The sequence below is a fragment of the Papaver somniferum genome, chromosome 11 (genome assembly GCF_003573695.1).
Source record: "Papaver somniferum cultivar HN1 chromosome 11, ASM357369v1, whole genome shotgun sequence".
NCBI lineage: Eukaryota > Viridiplantae > Streptophyta > Magnoliopsida > Ranunculales > Papaveraceae > Papaver > Papaver somniferum.
Window position 1 is genome coordinate 4381940 of NC_039368.1, and position 19199 is coordinate 4401138.

The 19199-nt window shown below is 36.3% G+C and overlaps 1 protein-coding gene across 1 annotated transcript; it reads left to right on the plus strand.

Annotated features, from left to right (window-relative positions):
• Positions 1-17581: 17581 nt before the first annotated feature.
• Positions 17582-19199, plus strand: LOC113323956 (putative F-box/LRR-repeat protein At3g59230). Its single transcript, XM_026572299.1, has 3 exons — positions 17582-18463; positions 18581-18715; positions 18855-19199. Exons 1-3 carry the CDS (start codon positions 17582-17584, stop codon positions 19197-19199), a joined length of 1362 nt encoding a protein of 453 aa, XP_026428084.1.

The window sequence follows — 19199 nt, forward strand, 5'->3', positions numbered from 1 at the left end:
GTTTGAAATCATAATGGTGTAGATTCCAAAATGGGTTTCAGAAAACGGACATGAATCTAAATGAATTTCAGAGACACCAAAACTAAATCTGAATGGATTTCAGATTACCATAATCTGAATACGAAAATCTGAATCGTTAGGAAGAAAATAACGGAACATTCCTATTTGAATTAGTATTTTCATTTGTATAAAAATTCGTCCATTATAACAGATATCGACTGTTATTGTATTTAACGTATAATAAGCGTGATAGTTAATAACAGATTTAGTATGTTATTTTAAATCACAAATTTTATTCGTCATATTTAATAACATTCTCAATTAGTCATTTATAAAGAGTCACACCAAATAAATAATGGTTCGAATAACAGATGAAAACCGTGATAAATCATGTTTTATAACAGACATCATTCGTCATTTATAACCCCTTCTGGACTAGTGAATGTAGATGCAGTCGCCACTTGAATGAATTTTGTGATCAAGGTATAGAGAGAGAGAGCAGAGAGGAATAAACGCGGAACATACGAGAGTGCTACATTGTGTTTAACGATTTCCATTAACATAAGACTCTGCCTTTATAGGCTACAAACACTCCATGCTTAAACCTTACCCACTAACAGAACGTGTTAAACAAAGTGCCTTACTAATAGGACATTACAACCACGACTCATTACATTAATCTATCCTAAAGACTAGGAACCATGAACACCTGAACTACACGACTCTTAACAGAGTCCCAACTAACAATATGTAAACTGTGAGAGTATTACTCACACAAGACCAACTCAAAGATTTACAGAGTAGTTTGAGTTTAAATAAAAATCCAACAGATGGAACGTTCTCTCTCAGATGGAGTCGCCACTTGAATGAATTTCGTGTTCATAATTGGATTTCCTCTGTAATAAGGGGTAACGTCAAGCAGCTCAGTCTAAATTTATGCCAAAGACAACAATTGTTTATTCCCCTATCACTTTTACTTGTGAATCAGTTGCAGCTACAAACTCTCCCTAGTGTGCGTCTTCCTAAATATATCTCGTTTCCAAGACTCAAGCGCCTTCAACTTTGTGAATCAAATGATTAATTACTACAAACTCTCTATTGTCCTGGTATCAAATGATGAATCACCAGGTTGTGTGATTAAGTTCTATTCTCGGGAGAACTCGGTTGTTTTTCATTGAAAATATAAGTTAGTTAGAATCAGTTTATTCCATTCTTTTGTTGTGCGTCTGACTGTTATCCCATTTCCGACTCACAAAATCTGAAACCCTAAAAGAAGTCAAATACTTGAGAATTTATGTTGCTTGCATATTCTCTTCTGAGTAGTCCTGCAGATTAGTTTGCAATTTATCTTGGTTGAAAGTTACAATTATAATTTTTTTTTAATTCTCCATAGAAGCATACGCATACAATTTAATGACTTACATATTTTGGGAAGAACAAAAATGGGTAGAGGTTGCCAATATTTGCTAACTTAGATTTTCCTTAAAACCAAGCACACTGTACCTTCTGAGTTTGCTGATTCTTTTTCTGGTCACTGAGAAATGTATTGTAAAAGATGTATAAGCCAATCAGTGATGGTTTGTTTGGTTGCCCATCCCATAGTCCTACTATCAGCGAAGCCCTCGTTGTCGCAAAAAAAAAATGTATAAAATGATTATTTAACATATATTATATTTATTAAAAACTACTAATACCTAACCAATACAACAAATTGACTTATTTTATCATACCCCTTTATACCTTGTAGAGGCCTAAAGTACAACCGCCAAAAAATAAAATAACAACAAACCATATATTGAGGAAAACAAATATCACAGAACTGTTTAAAGTCACGGGGGGCGTGATTTCTGCTAATAAAGCTGCGCTTGTGTTGGATCTGATTGATTTATAATATAGCTTTAGGTTGATTGACTTGTTTTCTTTTTCATTTACTCATTAGTTTTCTGGGATATCTTAATGCTTTTATAAAAGACATTTCTTCTTTTGACAAAACCGTCAAAAATACTTCTTTGAGCAAATTCTTCCGTAGCGCATATACCCATCTTCACAGAGATCACCGAAGTATTGGATATATACGTTAGTTCAAGACCTCTTTAATAATCACCAGACCTTATACTCTTTAATCATCAGGTATCGCCAAATAATCTTTAATAATCAATAATCACCAGACCTTATACTCTTTAATCATTTGGTATCGCACATCTATTTATTCCCCTTAACAGCAGAGAACAAGAAGTTTTATAATATGAGCTAACTTGGCAGTTCTACTCATCACGAGTTTTAAGCCTTTGCAAGAATCATTAGTTTTTGCACCATTCTTTTCACAGAATATGGGAGGCCAATAGAGCCGATCTTTTTGTATCACACCCATTTTAATGGTCGCAGTGACATGTCGTGACTTATGTTGATGGCTATTTTTGTTTCATTGTTATGTTGTGAGGACTTCTAATACGTTTCTATGTTGATGGACTTGTATGACGTATCGCGACTAGTGTTAGGTCGATGGCTATTTTGGTTATTTACCAGTGTTATTACGACCCTTATAACTGCTTTAGCAAATTTCTTATTGTTGAACGTTTTTGATCATCCGAAATTCGAAAAACGACTTTCATAATCTGTGTCTGAAATAATTTTCTAAATGTTGGTTAGTATACATTTCAGAGCGTCAAGTCACTAGCCACCGAGCAACATGCAATTTCCATCAAACATGACTTAGAATGAGCTTAATTATTTGAAGTTCTATGGGAAAATTCCCCATTCCAATATTCCATGCGATTTGGTGTACTCTATGGTTTTTTCTATTACTAATATGTATATGGATTATCAACACATCATTAATATATATGGATTATCACATTCAGGCTTCTGTAACTTGTTTGTCTTGATCTAACTCAGACTGTAAATTTGACTATGCATCTAACTCGACATATGATAGGCACCTTAGGAATGAGTCGTATCAATTTGAGACATCACACGTTCACACTAACCTCGATGACACACATAAATAAACAAACAAAAACCTAAAGATCCCCGGTTAAAAAAAACCCACGTCTCTCTCTCCTGTCCTTCCCCTTGCCGAAACCCTAGCCGTCTCCTCATTTCCTGCTCGGATTTGGTCGATTTGGTCGGGATTTCGTTCACTTTTTGGATCTATTCTTGTTTCTGATGGTGGATTTGGCATTCAAACGTCTTTGAAAAGTGGCTTCCCTTTTTTCTCCTTCCCTGTTTTGGTTTCGAATTCCTGCAAGTCTGCAACTCCATAGCCTTCATCCATTGTATGCTCAAGTTAAACCCATATTCCAATCATAAATATCTATTTTAAGCCCAATCATTCAAAATCATGTAACCTTGTTCCATATCTAAAAAACTTTGGGTTGCTTGTTTCTGTAGCAGCAATGGATGCTGGTTTTAGTTGGGGAATGGTGGTTTTGTTTGGTTACTGGTGGGTTTGGTTTCTTTTGTTGGTTCTAAAGTTTGGTTCCAGTAGGAAAATGGAGATCTTGTCTTCTTCTCGCTCTAATCCGACGAACTGTGTTCGTTTTAGAGAGATAAATGGTGGTGTGATTCGTATTCTGACTACTTGGGTGAAATGGTGAAAGTGGGGTGGTGCGGCGGCAGACGGTGGAGCCTGGGACCAGTGGCGGCAGTGATGGTGTCCGGAAAACTGTGATACTGGTTGTCAAGAACTTTAGGTTTCAGCTGGGATGGGCTTATATGGGTGAAACTACTTGGGCTTCATTGGGTTTGTAATTGGGAAACTTAGGGGGAGACCCAAAAAAATAATATTCTCATTGTCAAGCCCACAATTAATTTTAGGTACCATGACACCCATAATTATTTCCATGACACCCATGATTATATGAAATCATTAAAAATATATGCATGACGGATTATGCATCCGCATGACAGGTTATGCATCGGGGGTATAATTGGCAACGTAACTTGGATATAACATATTTAAAAATTCGCGCCTTGGAATTTTACAAATTTTATATCGTTGGAAATCTTTTTAAGAGAGCTATGCAACGAGTACAAACAAGAATATAAAATTTTTGTTTTTCACGAAAAAATCGGATGTGATCATCATTTTATGCAAAATTTTCGAAAACTTGATACATAAACATTATGCAACCACAAAAAAAGGTGCATAACACATTCTGCAGACGCATAACGAATTATGCAACCATTTTCTCCACTGCATAACAAATTATGCATTTGGATAACAAAGTTATGCATCTATAACAAGTTATCTAACCATTGTTTTGGTTGATTTTAGTGCGTACATAAAAAAAATTGATGCATAATGCAGTATGCATCCATATTTACGGATGCATATCAGGTTATGCATCTATTTTCTCGATGCATAAAAGATTGTATAACAATTTTCTCGATGCCTAACGCATTATACAATCATATTTTCGGATGCATAACAGGTTATGCATCCATTTTCTCGAATGCATAACATGTTATGCATATATTATTATAAGTGCATAACGTGTTATGCAACCTTTTTTTTGTTGGTTTCAATACTAACAAAAAGTAGCTGCATAACGTGCTATGCAACCATTCTCTGTACTGTATAACAAGTTATGCAAAAAAAAAAAAGGTTGCATAACTTGTCATCCACCTACAATAATAGCTGCATTACGTGTTATGCAACCATTTTCGGGACAGCATAACAAATTACGCAACATATTTTTTTAGATGCATAACACCTACATCACAACTTTTTGTCGATCTCCAACCACTGTTAACAACATCTCAACTTCCTTCCCAACATCTTCCAGCATTAAGACCATAACTAACCGACTAACCAATTCAATCAAATTAATCAAAACTCTCTCTAATCCAAATTCTAAGTACGTTCATACAAGATTTAAACATAAGCAACATTTTATCCATATGAACAATTACAATATTCGTTAAGCAAATAAATAATTAAACAAACATGTTATGTAATGGGGCCTCTGCCATCCTCTTTAATCAACATACAAAACATAATGATTGGTTGGTTTCATTTTAGAAAACATAATTATGTCATGAGAACACAAGCCAATAAACCATTCTTCAATATACGTACCTTGCATAGTGTTCCTACGGCCTTACCTTGTGTTATTGCTGACCCCATTCTTCAATAGCTGGTCGGTCATGCTTTTTCTCGAAAACTTGATGTACGTCACTGACAATGGAGAGGAACTGCACATCAATTCCAACAACAACCGAAATATATAGACGCGTCAAAATCATCACAGCAACAATCTTCTTCTCTTATTGTCTAAAAAGTTCTCCTTAAACCTCCAATTACGACTACATCTTGTATGGACTTGATACATTCCACCGTCAAAACCCGTGAAAACTCCCTTGTTTAGCATAATTAATTTCACCAATTTTGCTGGCCATAGGTGAAACCAATTGAACCAGCATATTCTAATTTCTTCTTCAATTAGTTGTAACGCTCAAGGAGCTAATACCAGTGAATCCCAATTTAAGACCATAACTAAACGACTAACCAATTCAACCAATATAAATCTCCACTTCCTTGACCAAACTTCAAAACACAGATTCACACTAAAACCCATGATTCAATTCCATAGCATCAATGCAACACCTTTCTTCACCTAATTGACTTGTTCTCAAAATTCATACTCAATCAAGACACCACTGTAATGATTTTCAAATCCGATTCTTCATCTTTTCCTCCTCAATCTCAATCACTACCACCCAATCTCCATTACCACCACCACCATTACCAGACGAAGTCAGAAGAAATAGTTCAGAGGAGAGGAAGGGGGAGGCGCAGTGATAATGGGATACGAGAGATTGAAGGTTAGAAGAACAAAAAAGACCGAAACCTAATTTTAAAAATTCTGGGTGTGAGAGATATTTACCCTAAAAAATGGGCGCGCGCCTGAGAATTTCTGAGCGTGGGTTTCATAGTGGGAAGAATCTGTAAAATGGGTCTCCCTTAGTTTTCACTTTGTAATTTTGTACGGGGGTTAGTAGGGGTGTGCATACAATCCGGAACCGCGGATTTCATCCGTAACCGTCCGTAAAATTACGGGTGAAAACCAATCCGCAAGAGCCTATGACCGATCACGGGTGAATTCTCAAATCCGCAAAGTTTAGCGGTTTGGTGGCGGTTGGTTTTGTAAATCCACAGATTTATCCGCACCATAGGATAGTGAAGGTACGAGTAGTGACATGCCATGCAAAGAGTTAGGCAACTTGTTATCGCATTACCATGTGTGACAAGAAATGAGAAGCTGGTGATGGCTTTTCCTTTGAAATGCGTGGCATCGGTTTACCTCTAAGATATTTGTATTTTCACCAATTACACGTTGGATCATACTAGCCACTAGGTGGCCACCAGTTGAGCGGTGGCTGAAGCACCCCATTTAGCCAGGATATCTGAACATTCATTCCCCTCCCAAAACTTGAGAAGTAGTACGATGCAACGGTATCACCAAGAGGTTTCATCCACGGAGACTGCTAGTCTCATATATGTCACTATCACAGTGACCCATTGCTCCAGAAATGAAGTAATGTGTCCCTGATGTCCTGAAATGAGAAGCGGTTATAGCTGTTTCTATCTATTGATAAACATTCTCATACATACACTGTTGGGTGCAATAATCAAAAACAAAGAAAAATCAAATAAGCAAAAGTTATTGATACTTAGCTCCTTTATAATGGAAGTGATTGCTTTGACGAAACGAACAAGCTCCCCGTATCTCCGTAACAGCAACAAGGCAAAACTTTGGAAAATAGAGTGAGTCACGTGTTCAACACGCTGTCCTTAAGACATTAGCGCCCGGCTACACTCAAGAGTGATGCTATATCCCTCACAGGACGGATATCTCCAGGATAAAACACCCTAATACACCTACTACTAGCATATGTAGTAGATGCTCAACTTGAGCTTGGCAACTCCGAAAAAACCGTTAAGGAAAATCGCGAATGCTTAAAAACCGCTATAAAATATTTTCCCTTAGGGGTCCCTCTAAAATATAGAGCAACCCCTTTCCCATAGATTTTACAAAAGTAGTGAATTTCTTTATATAATTGACAAATACAACTTAAGAAGAAAAACTCCCCGATGTGGGACTAAAAGCTTTATATAGTTTCTTAAAACTACTAAAAATTGGAAACTCCACTATGTGGGACTAAAAAGTTTCATTCACAAAATAAAACAATAAATTATATTTTTTTATTAAAACTTTAAAAAATTATTTTTTTATTAATCGTTTTCCAACAATCCCCCACATGAATGAAAACTCAATAAAACATGAAAACACAGATAGATCTTGGTAAATAAACATCCCAACCTCACGATCCAAACAGACTGATCGTGCAAGTGTTGAAATCATACTAGTCATTTCTACGTCCTCTCCCTCACACAAAAGTGTGTTGACCCCAAGGTCATACTATGGATTGCATAAATCATAATAGTATTGAGAGCTTTCATCTTTAATTCTCACATGGTGAGACTATAGGTATCTTTCACCAAAGTGAAAAAGCATGAACTAGTGAACCCTTAGTGACCTTTAGGTCCTAAGTTCCAGTAATACCAAAACCATCAAAATGAAAATCACATAAAAAACGCAGGAAATACCATTTTAGGCAGAGGTGTCCATGAGGTCTTGAACCTTTGCTTAGTGAGATATTACCAGAATTACTTGTTAGAGACAGTGAACTATGTCTTGAACTGCTAGCATTTGATGTAATTCGTGATAACAACCACGGGTGATATCTCCAAGATTGCTGCCAAGCTCGTGCCGTTTTGTCCGTTTTGGCCCTGGACGTATCCTGTTTCTCAGGATGCTCTAGAGAATCCTGCTACACCCCACTTCAATCTTAAATTGAAACTATAGAACTCATTAAGACTTATTAAAAAGTCATCCTCCACATGCAGTCACACTATCACGTCTACACCATAGGGAAGGGACAGAGAATGAAAATCTCTGATAGTGTTTACCTTTACCCACCACAAATTAGTTGTCTCATTCGAAACCTTGATCATGGGATCTCCAGTCAGCAAGGTTGAGTATCCTTCATGGCAAGTTTAATATATGAGCTTAAGCCCCAACCCCTTTGATGCATTTTTAACTATCTCTTTGTACAAACCTTTCGTCAAAGATTGCGCGATATTCTCCTTGGACTTTATCCAATCAATGGAAATAACGCCGATTGAGATTAGTTATTTCTTAGCTTTAACTATTATAGCTTGGCTAACACAATGTATAGATATAGCTGGCACATGCCTATGCCAAAGAGGAATGTCTTCTAAAAATCATCTTAGGCACTCGGCCCCCTCTCATGCTTTATCTAACGCAATACTCTCAGATTCCATAATGAATTGAGCGATATGTTTGTTTGAAAATCTTCCAACAACAAACCCACATGTTAGAGTGAAACCATATCCACTCGTAGACTTAGACTCCTCTGAGTCAACTATCCAGTTTGCATCATAAATTCCCAAGGACAACAAGATACCTTTCATAAATCAAAAGATTATCTTAGGTACCATAATACTCTACTCAGTGCATCTGAATTCTCTTGCTCTGGACTACAATTATATCCACTTAACTTACTCACAATATAGGCAATGTCTGGACTCTTACAGTTCATTAAATTCATCAGACATCCTATAACTTTTAAGTATTCAAGTTAAGATACTCCACTACCCTTATTTTTCTTGAGACTACAAGAATAATCGTACGAAGTACAAGCGGGTTTACAATCAGACTGATTGTATCTCTTAAGCACAACTCAACATAATGAGAACGACTAAGATTTATAAATGTTTGATTATCTTCTAATCCTCATCCCTAATATTACATCAAAAGGGCCCAAGTCTTTCAAGTCAATGTTCTCATTCAGTGCATGTTTTTAGTGGATTTGATCACATCTATGTTTGTATCAAGCATATCATCAACATACAAGCATACAATTACACAGACATCCTTAACAAGTTACTTGTAGACATACTTGTCAGATTCATTAATTTAAATCCACTATCCATTATCACATGATTAAATTTTCCATGTCACTGTTTACGTGCTTATTTGAAAACCATACAAAGATTTTTCAAATTACAAACTTTGTATTCACAACCTTTCACTACAAATTCTTCAGGTTGATCTATGTAAATTTCTTTACCTAATTCACGGTTTTAGAAAAAGCTGTCTTAACATCCATCTGATGTATCTCTACGTTCTTTATGGCAGCAATAACAATTAGTATCTCAACGGAAGTAATTTCCGTCACAATTGAATTAGAATCAAGGAAATCTACACCTTCTTTTAGTTTATAGCCTTTAGCTACCAACTTAGCTTAATATTTTTCCACAGTTTCATCTACCTATCGTTTCCTCTTAAAGACTCATTTACATCCCATGGTCTTACAACCTGGAGGTAAACTAGAAAGCTCTCAAGTCTGGTTCCAACGGACTGAGTCCATTTCACTAAATGAAGCTTCTTACCAGAATGGGGTTTCAGTAGATATTAAAGCTTCTTTACAAGTCTGTGGCTCAGACTACGCTAGGCATGTTATGAAGTCGGTTTCATAAGAAGTCTCAAGTCTAATTATTTTACTTCTCTTAGGCTCAACATCAACTTCATCTTCCTTTAAAATAAGTTCTGACTATTTGAAGATAAATCTAGGGGATCAATAACACATCTCTAATGAGGTACAGGTTTAGAATAAACATGTTCAAAGAACTCAGCATCCCTAGATTCCGTAATAATATTCACACCAATGTCAGAAAAAATCAGAACACACAACCAAAAATCTATTTGTAGAAGTATACTCAATATACCCTATACGAAAACACAATCAACATTTTTGGTTTCAATCTAGTTCTTTTAGGAAGAGGAATTACAATCTTAGTCAAACGCCCCCACACTTTGACACATTCATAAGAAGGTCATCTACCGTTCCATAAACCATATGGAGTTTCATCTGATTCTTAAAAGGGTACTTTATTCAGGATATACTAGTTAAGAGGACTGCCTCCCCCCCAAGGCCGCAGGTAATCCTGAACTAATCAACATGGAAATTATCATCTCCTTAAGGATACGGTTGTTATGTTCAAGGCTTCTAATTGGTTTCCAACTTCAAGTTTATACATCTTAAGGCTTCTAAGGCGTCATCCTTATCCTAAGCAAGTATACAAGATAGTACCTCGTACAATCATCTACGGAAGTTATAACCATCTTTTACCACAGTGGTTTTGGGTTGAACTCATGTCAACTAGGCCTAACTGAATTAATTCTAAAGGCTTAGAATTACTCTGAACATTTGTGCTAAAAGATTTTATAGCATATTTTGATTCTTCACAGATTTCACTTTTGTGTTCAAAATCCAAACTAAATTTGGGTACGAAGCCTATGCTAGCCAGTTAAGCATTGACTTATAAGTTTACGGTTCCAAGTCTACCACGTAAAACAATCAATCACACAAAGATATCACAAGAATCAACTACGTTCACATCATCAGTTTTTCCGTTAAGCTTATATAGACCCAAAGTCCTATAACTCTTGCTTAAAAAATCACTGCCTAGTTACAACAAGTTTTCCAGATTCAATTAAGATCTTAAATATTTTTCCATCTACAACAGAACAAGATACAAGATTTTCGCATATGCTCGGAACATGAAAACTTCATTCAATGTGAGAATATTACAGATATGAGCTTCTGCTCGACCTTTTCCTTTTATGCAACCTCTATTGCATATGAGTTACTCAATAAGAGTTTCTCGACATCCCCTATCCTATGATAGGAGGTGAACAGGTCTCTGTTTCAACAAACATTCTTGGTGGCTCCAGAGTCCACCTACTGGTCTCTCACATTGGTTATTAAAATAACTTCCTACATCATGCCACCAAACTCGTTCTAGTTTGTTTCAACTAAATTAGCATTAACTTTCTACTTATTAAGGTTTTTATGTTGTCTACAATTTACTGCCGCGTGGCCAGAAATTTTACAAACATAACACTCACCCTTAACTAAAGTAATTCCGGATTCAGGTTTACGAAATATACCTTTATCATGAAGACCATGCTTAGAGTTGCGTTCGATGTTCTCACCTTTGCCATCTTTGGAAGATTTGTTTCCAACCACATGCGGCTATTAGCCATGTCCCTCGGAGATGACACCTTTATTCACAAATCACAATTCCAAATCAGAAAGTAAAATATGAGTTTTGAAGATAACATCTATATATACAAACTTCGTTTGAATCAGCGTTTCAAAAAAACTCATGGTTACCCCACAAAAATTAATTTAGTTAACAACAATTTTCTGCTCGTCAGAATTTTTCAGAAACGTTTTTCTGTATTGTAAAATATCAAAAAAATACTTTTACAACTCCAAAAATTCTGAAATTTTACGCGGGTAACTATCAAGGTGTCTACTACGTTGTGTCAAAAGGGTTCATAGAAATTCCTTCTAGATTAAAAGATAAAATTGAAACTCTACAGCTGACCAGAAATTCGTTTTTGTTTTTTCACTCCACAATTAACATCCATGATTCACAAACCAATCAATCGTTTTCGATTATTACAAATGATAATGTCTTAAGATTGTTGGGTGCAATAATCAAAAACAAAGAAAAATCAAATAAGCAAAAGTTATCGATACTTAGCTCCTTTATAATGGAAGTGATTGCTTTGACGAAACGAACAAGCTCCCCGTATCTCCGTAACAGCAACAAGGCAAAACTTTGGAAAATAGAGTGAGTCACGTGTTCAACACGCTGTCCTTAAGACATTAGCGCCCGGCTACACTCAAGAGTGATGATATAGCCCTCACAGGACGGATATCTCCAGGATAAAACACCCTAATACACCTACTACTAGCATATGTAGTAGATGCTCAACTTGAGCTTGGCAACTCCGAAAAAACCGTTAAGGAAAATCGCGAATGCTTAAAAACCGCTATAAAATATTTTCCCTTAGGGGTCCCTCTAAAATATAGAGCAACCCCTTTTCCATAGATTTTACAAAAGTAGTGAATTTCTTTATATAATTGACAAATACAACTTAAGAAGAAAAACTCCCCGATGTGGGACTAAAAGCTTTATATAGTTTCTTAAAACTACTAAAAATTGGAAACTCCACGATGTGGGACTAAATAGTTTCATTCACAAAATAAAACAATAAATTATAATTTTTTATTAAAACTTTAAAAAATTATTTTTTTATTAATCGTTTTCCAACATACACTTCCGAGTTCCATTTATGATCACAAGAAATACGGAGACTAAATCCGCGGTTAATCCGCATCCGGCCCGTACAATCCGCAGATCCGTAGAGGTCAAATCTAAGGATGGTTGGGCCGGTCACGGTTCAATTTTCCAAATCCGTAACTTTTACAGTTGGTTGCGGGTGACCCCAAATCCGCAACCGTCCATCCGTTGCACATCCCTAGGGGTTAGTAGCATCGTAAAGGTGAAACTACTTGGGCTCTTATTATGTATGTAGACTTTTAGGCTATATGGTAATGGTGTGCCCTTTTCTGTAAAGGTGCATAGTTTGTCATGGACATATGTTCATGGGGCTTCTTACTTTAGGTAAGTAGCATTTGTTGTGCTCGTTTGAGCTGGGAATGCCCTTTTGCTGTAAAGGCGCATAGTGGAAGGTAGAACTCTGTTCTCCTTCTTGTCTCCTATGTAACAACTGATCCTACTCTAATATAAGTTTTTTTATCGAGCAAAAAAAAAAATCCCCGGTTTTTCCTTAGTTTCAAACTTACTCTTTTCTCTTTACAGACTCTCGAGCCTCTCTACCTAGAGTGATTTCTATCTCTGAAGCCGCAAATCCGTGTTTTTGCTATTGACGATCCAATCAAGGTAATTTCTACTACTAGCACATGACTCTTCAATCTTTATTTCCTTTGGTTTGACTACTTTCACTTCCATTAATTTAAAATGCTCCACACAAAAACCCTAGCTAACATCTCTGTACCAAATGAAATCTATCGGGTTTTTGAATGAGAGATGAATTTCAATAACAAACCAAAAACACCATTTTTTTGTTGTTAGGCTAGTGTGGTACAATCAAATCTTCGTGTTATCTTGGACTTAGGGTTTAGTGTTTACATTAAGGATTTATTTTAATCTCTTCTTATTTTTCTTTTCTTTTCTTTTCTGTATGACTAGGACAAATATCAATATGAGCATGGACTGTAAGATAAGGGATATGATCAGTAATTTATCAGACGCAATTCTTAATCATATCCTTTTTTTTCTTTACATCAAATATGGTGCTCGTACTAACGTATTATCAAAAAGGTGGAACTACATTTGGACCACCGTTCCCACTCTTCATTTTCGTACTCGGTCTTTCAGCTACCCATCTTTTGACACAGACAAATTCATGGATTTTGTGGATGGAACATTGCATTGTCATTTGTCAAATGTAGACAAGTATTTTCTTTACTATTCCCATTTGAATGAATCACGGCTTCATTCTTGGATCTCTAGTGTTATAAGGGGTAACGTTACAGAGCTCAGTCTACATTTACATCAAGACCGCCCCTTGTTCATTCCCCTATCTCTTTTTACTTGTGAATCACTGATATCGTTGGAGCTACGAACTCATCCTAGTATCCGCCTCCTAAATATAGAATCTCTTTTCCAAGACTCAAACGCCTTGAAATTCGTGAATTTGTATTTCACTATGAGTTCTGGAATGAGGAACTCTTTTTGAATTCACCTGTCCTTGAGGAATTGATTCTGGAAGGCTGCTTTGTTTGTATGAAATTATTTTGTATTGCAATTCCACTCAAATTCTTGGAAATTGATGTTTGGAGTGACGACGAAAATGGTTTAGGAGACTGTTTTCAAGATTGATGCACCAAAGCTAGTCACTTTGTCCTACTGTGGTCTTGTTACAAAAGAGTCTTATCTAGCCTTCCATTACTAGTGGAAGCAGCTGTTGACTTCACCTTAGAAGAAAATGGTGGTGCAGAAGAAATAAGTTGGTTACTTAGTGCCATTGCACATGTAAAATGTCTTACGGTTGATGATAAGACCCTTCAGGTATTTTTGCTTGCATCTATCTGTAGAATAGCTCGTTTCAACGTTTCCTTCTACTTTTTACGGTTCAATCTTTTTTCTTGCAACTGAATTACTGACTTAATTGTTGATATTGCCTTGTGATAAAAAGGCGGCGTACTCTCTGTCAAACAATTTGCTGACGTTTCATAATGTCAAAATTTTGAAAATATCTGGCCACCTAACCACCGATGACGGACTAATTGCTTTGCTCAAAGCAGTACCTAATCTGGAGTTGCTCGTTTTTGTTTAGGCAAGCGTTCAGAACTCTTCTTCATTATGCATGCATTTTTAACTTATTATGAAGCGTTCAGAGCTCTTCGTCATTGGATAGACAACTAAATTGAAGCTTTGACATCTTTCTATTGTTTAATTTCAATTCCAGTATATGAATGATAAAATAGAAGAAGACAGTGAGGAGGACGACGAGAAGGGAGAGAATGGCCAGGAGAATGAAGATGAAGGTGATGTAGCTGACGCTACTAATGAGAGCGGAGGCAATGGTGAGTATGAAGATAACTATGGCAATGAAGATGATAGTTGGGCGCTCGATATTGTGACTACTGAATGTTCGTTACCACATTTAAAATCAGTTTGCTTTCAGCAGTTTGCTGGGAATCCACGGGAAATGAAGTGGGCGAGACTGATTTTGAGGGATCCGAAGGATTTGCAAAAGATGACTATCCGTTACTATAAGAAAAGGGAAGACGAAGTTATGGCAGAGTTACCAAGTTTTACAAGAGCCTCGGCTGATTGTGTGTTTGAATCCAGTTCTTGCGAGTGGAAACCTTTTTAATTGTGAATAGAACAAGTTTGAATTAGTTTGATTTCTCATTGAATGCCTTCTAGCAGTTGTAAACAATTAGGAGAAATCATTGTCAAACACTTTGACGACCCATATAACGGGGACTCTTCATTTATTTATTATTTATTTATTATAATTATCTGTTTTTTTTTCTTTTTTGTTTTGTTTTAATAAATGTTATTAGTTTTCATTCATAGAATCGATTCCTTAAAGTCAAGGACATCCAGACAAAGTTACAAGTAACAGTAGATATTACTACATATATATGTAATTTCTGATTGAATTTATATTACAAGGAACGAAGTGCATTCATGATTCCATATGTTAGTATAAGTTGAGGCACCCGCATAAGTTGGCTGCGCAATATTCACTTGATAAAATGTCCAAACTATCCGGTATTCACGGGATATTCTTTGTTCACTAGTTTTGCTAAACAAGACAAAGAGTTCGTCGTTGTCAACTAGGAATTGTATTTTTGACTCGATTTCTACACTGACGCTATTAGAAATTCAAAGTTGGGACACCTTAACAATTGATCGTTTACAACACTGTGCTCTCAAAACTCATGCACCAAGTCTTGTGACGTTCTCTTACAAGTACAAGGCTAGGAATGTAAAGGAATACGTCTTGTCTAGGTTTCCAACACTGGTGGAAGCTCGTTTTCTTATACTCTATAAAACATGTTGCTCGGATAAGTCCGTTACTTCAAGCCCTTGCACATGATTGCAATCTTTTACTGTGCATCTGATTGTTATCCATTTACAGTTCCTGACTCAAAAAATCGTAAACCATATTAAATAACACGAGAATTTGCATTTTGGTGGAGTAGACTGAGATTTGGTCTACAATGTAACTGGCTTGAAGTCTCCTGTGTGATCAGGCGAGTCTGTCAAAGAAATTACTCGACAAGTGCACATGAAGTACCTAGGACGAAGCAACCAACCAATAAGCTTTATTTCATGACACAGAAATAAGATTCCGTTCTTGCAATTTTTTGCGTCCTTTGGAGAGTTGCAGTTCGATTCATTTGATACTTGTCCCATACCGGAAAATCATCAAGATAAAACCTAGTTTTAAAAAAAAAAAAAAACGACTTTTAATAACCAGGAACACTATACATTTTTTTTCGAATAGAAAAAATTTACGGAAAATGGATCATTTGTCCAAATATATTTAAAACATGACCCTAATGGACGAGGGTGAAATGGACACCAAAAAAATAGCAAGGATGAAACAGGACTCACCCTGACTTAAACTTAAAAAATAGCGAGGATGAAACTGGATGCATCCTGATGTAAATTAAAAATAAGAAAAAGTATTTGAAAATGGATAAGATGAAACTGTTTACATCCTGGCTATTTTTACATTTTTGTCCATTTGAACAATATCAAAATCTAAATTTTTTTTTTACCTAAGAATTGTTGATTTTGGTCTTTTTAACCAATTTTGTGAAAACTTATATTAAAGAAAAAAGATCAGCCAAAGGCAAGTACAAGGCAGTGCCAAAAAGGAACTGAAACAAAGCAGTGAATATAAGAAGCTTAGTTATGCAGAGTTAGCTCCTAGTTATGAATGATTTGGCTAGTGTCTGCATACTTAAAAATGTTCAAATCGCAACTCCAAAGAACCAGAGATTGCTTGATCTCGACAATAACTTCTTTGACATCTTTAGGTCTCCCACCAAAGACCTTGTGGTTCCTCTCATTCCAAACGTTCCAAATAATAGCGTAGCGCAATAAATTCCAAATGTGCTTACACTTTCCAGCCAATATGTTGCAATCCCAAGCTTCAAACACTTGAAGCACAGTGCCAGGCATTGGCCAAGAGATTCATAGCGACTTTAAAAAGTAATCCCACAGTTTGAACGAAAAGGGACAGTGTAGCAGTAAATGATCAGTCGTCTCCATTACTTCATTACACAAAGGGTCTCCAGTTCGACCCCTCTATGCATAAGCATTGATCTTGTAGGGAGCGAATTATGAAAGACAGCCCAAAGGAGCAAACTTACTTTTGGAGGAATGTAGTTTTTCCAAAGGAACACTATACATTGTTGCTATTCTAAATTCGTATTTAACCATCAAAACAAGATCATAGTCGTGAATAGATGTGTCCATTCATATAAAGCTTTTCAAATTTGATTTAAGTTGTGAACTAATAGATGCGTCCATTCACATCAACCTTTTAAATTTGTATCTTTTTATCCAAAGGATGCAACTCTTCATGAAAGGATTTCTCCAAGAGTCTCCTTTGAAGCTATATAAACCCTTCTTCTCCATTGGGTTAAATATACTGAGAAGAGAATAAGTAGCCCATCATTGAAAGATACATATAGTTATAGTTTGTTGTCAAAGAATTTGTGTTGCATCAATTGGCGTTTGTTTTTGGTGTTCATCGAAGTTTTGGGAAGACCATCATAGGTATTGTTGATCCTATGATTCTTTCATTCCAATAATTCATTTCGTAATGTTCGTTAAAGGTTTAACTGAACTTTTTATCAGCGTAATTTGAATTTATATTAAAAAATTTCCCTTTCTTCTTTGTTTCAAGGGGACATATGATATGATTTTTGGTAACCAGAAGAAATCATGCAGTGTTATTACCGTATAATCTGCATTAGTGTTACAGAACTTTTCATTTAGTGTGATTTGATTTATACTAAATTTTTTGATTTTCCTTTTTCTTCTTTGTATGATTAATTCAAGGGGACACATAACGGTATGATGGAGGCAGCAAATGATAGGATCAGTGATTTACCAGAATCTCTTCTTCATCACATCCACGGTTCCCTTGACATCAAGGAGGGCGCTCGTACAAGCGTATTATCGAAAAAATGGAACAATATATGGAGAACAGTGCCTACCCTTCATTTTTCGGAACCATGGCAGGATGATAGGCCCGTACCCACAGCCGATGAGACAGAAAAATTCATGAATTTTGTGGATGGAACATTGTATGGTCGTAATTCATCAAACGTGGACAAGTTCATTCTCTGGTGGGATGCACCAATGAGTGACATTCGGGTTCATAATTGGATCACCTCTGTAATAAGGGCTAACGTCAAGGAAATTGGTTTAGCCTTAATCCAAGAACACGGATTGTTTATTCCCCTATCACTTTTTACTTGTGAATCACTGATATCATTGCAGGTATTAACTAATCCGAGTATCCGTCTTCCTAAACATATCTATTTGCCAAGACTCAAGCGCCTTGAACTTTATCATTTTGAATTTACCAATGAGAGCTGGAATGAGGAACTCTTTTCAAGTTCACATGTCCTTGAAGAATTGATTCTGCATGGATGCATTTATCATGTGAGGAATTTCAGTATCTCAATTCCTACACTCAAACTCTTAAAGATTATTTCTTGGGCTCGCGACCAAAATGGTTTAAGGGACTGTGTTTTCGAAATTGATGCACCAAGGCTTGTAACTTTCTCCTACTCGGGTTATGTTGCAAAAGAATTTGTCATGTCCAGATTTCCGGCACTAGTGGAAGCAGATGTTAACCTCTCTTCTGCAGACAATGGAAGTGCAGGAACAACTCAGTTACTTCGGGCCCTTGCGCATGTACAATGTCTAACTGTTTATGATAACACCATTCTGGTATTCTTCCCTGATCTCTTTATAAAGTAGCTAGTTTCTTTGTTTATTTATACTATGCATGGATTAATCTGAGTCCTTGCGGTTGACTTGTTTGTTGGGTTTTCTTGTGATAAATAGGCTATGATCTCCTCTGCTCTGACATTTCAAAATGTCCACACGTTGAAAATAGCAGACAACACCACTGTTCAACTTCCAGGAGTAATTAGTTTGCTCCAATCAATACCTAATCTGGAGTCGCTCATATTTTTTCAGGTATGTCTTCAGAACTAATGGCTCCTCGTACTGTTATTCCATAAATAGCAAAACATAAGCTCTGGTCTTACATTTGTTAGGCTTACAATGATTAATTAATTGTTTTAAATCGTTTCATTTGTTTCTAATTCTTTTCCAGTATATTAGAGGGGAAATAGGAGAATATGGTGAGGCTAACGATGATGACTCTATCTCTGATGCTTCTGAAAGCGACATCAATGAGGGTGAAAGCAGCTATAACACTGAATGTTTATTTCCACACCTTAAATCAGTTTGGTTTCAGGAATTTATTGGGAACCAAAATGACTTGAAGTTGGTGAAATGGATCTTGAGGTACGCAGAAGCTTTGGAAATGATGTTTATTCGTTACTACGATATTGCTCATACAGGCTTGAAGAATCCGAAAAGTGAGGAAGATCTTAAAGCGGAGATCCCAAGTTTTCCAAGGGCATCAGCAGGCTGTGTGATTAAATTCTATTCTTAA

Bases quoted from the DNA above. Each gene is read 5' to 3' on its own strand.
- LOC113323956 (XM_026572299.1), top strand. From the start codon at position 17,582: ATGGAGGCAGCAAATGATAGGATCAGTGATTTACCAGAATCTCTTCTT. The intron at 18,464-18,580 runs GTATTCTTCCCT...TGTGATAAATAG, and splicing joins TTTATGATAACACCATTCTG to GCTATGATCTCCTCTGCTCT. The intron at 18,716-18,854 runs GTATGTCTTCAG...ATTCTTTTCCAG, and splicing joins AGTCGCTCATATTTTTTCAG to TATATTAGAGGGGAAATAGG.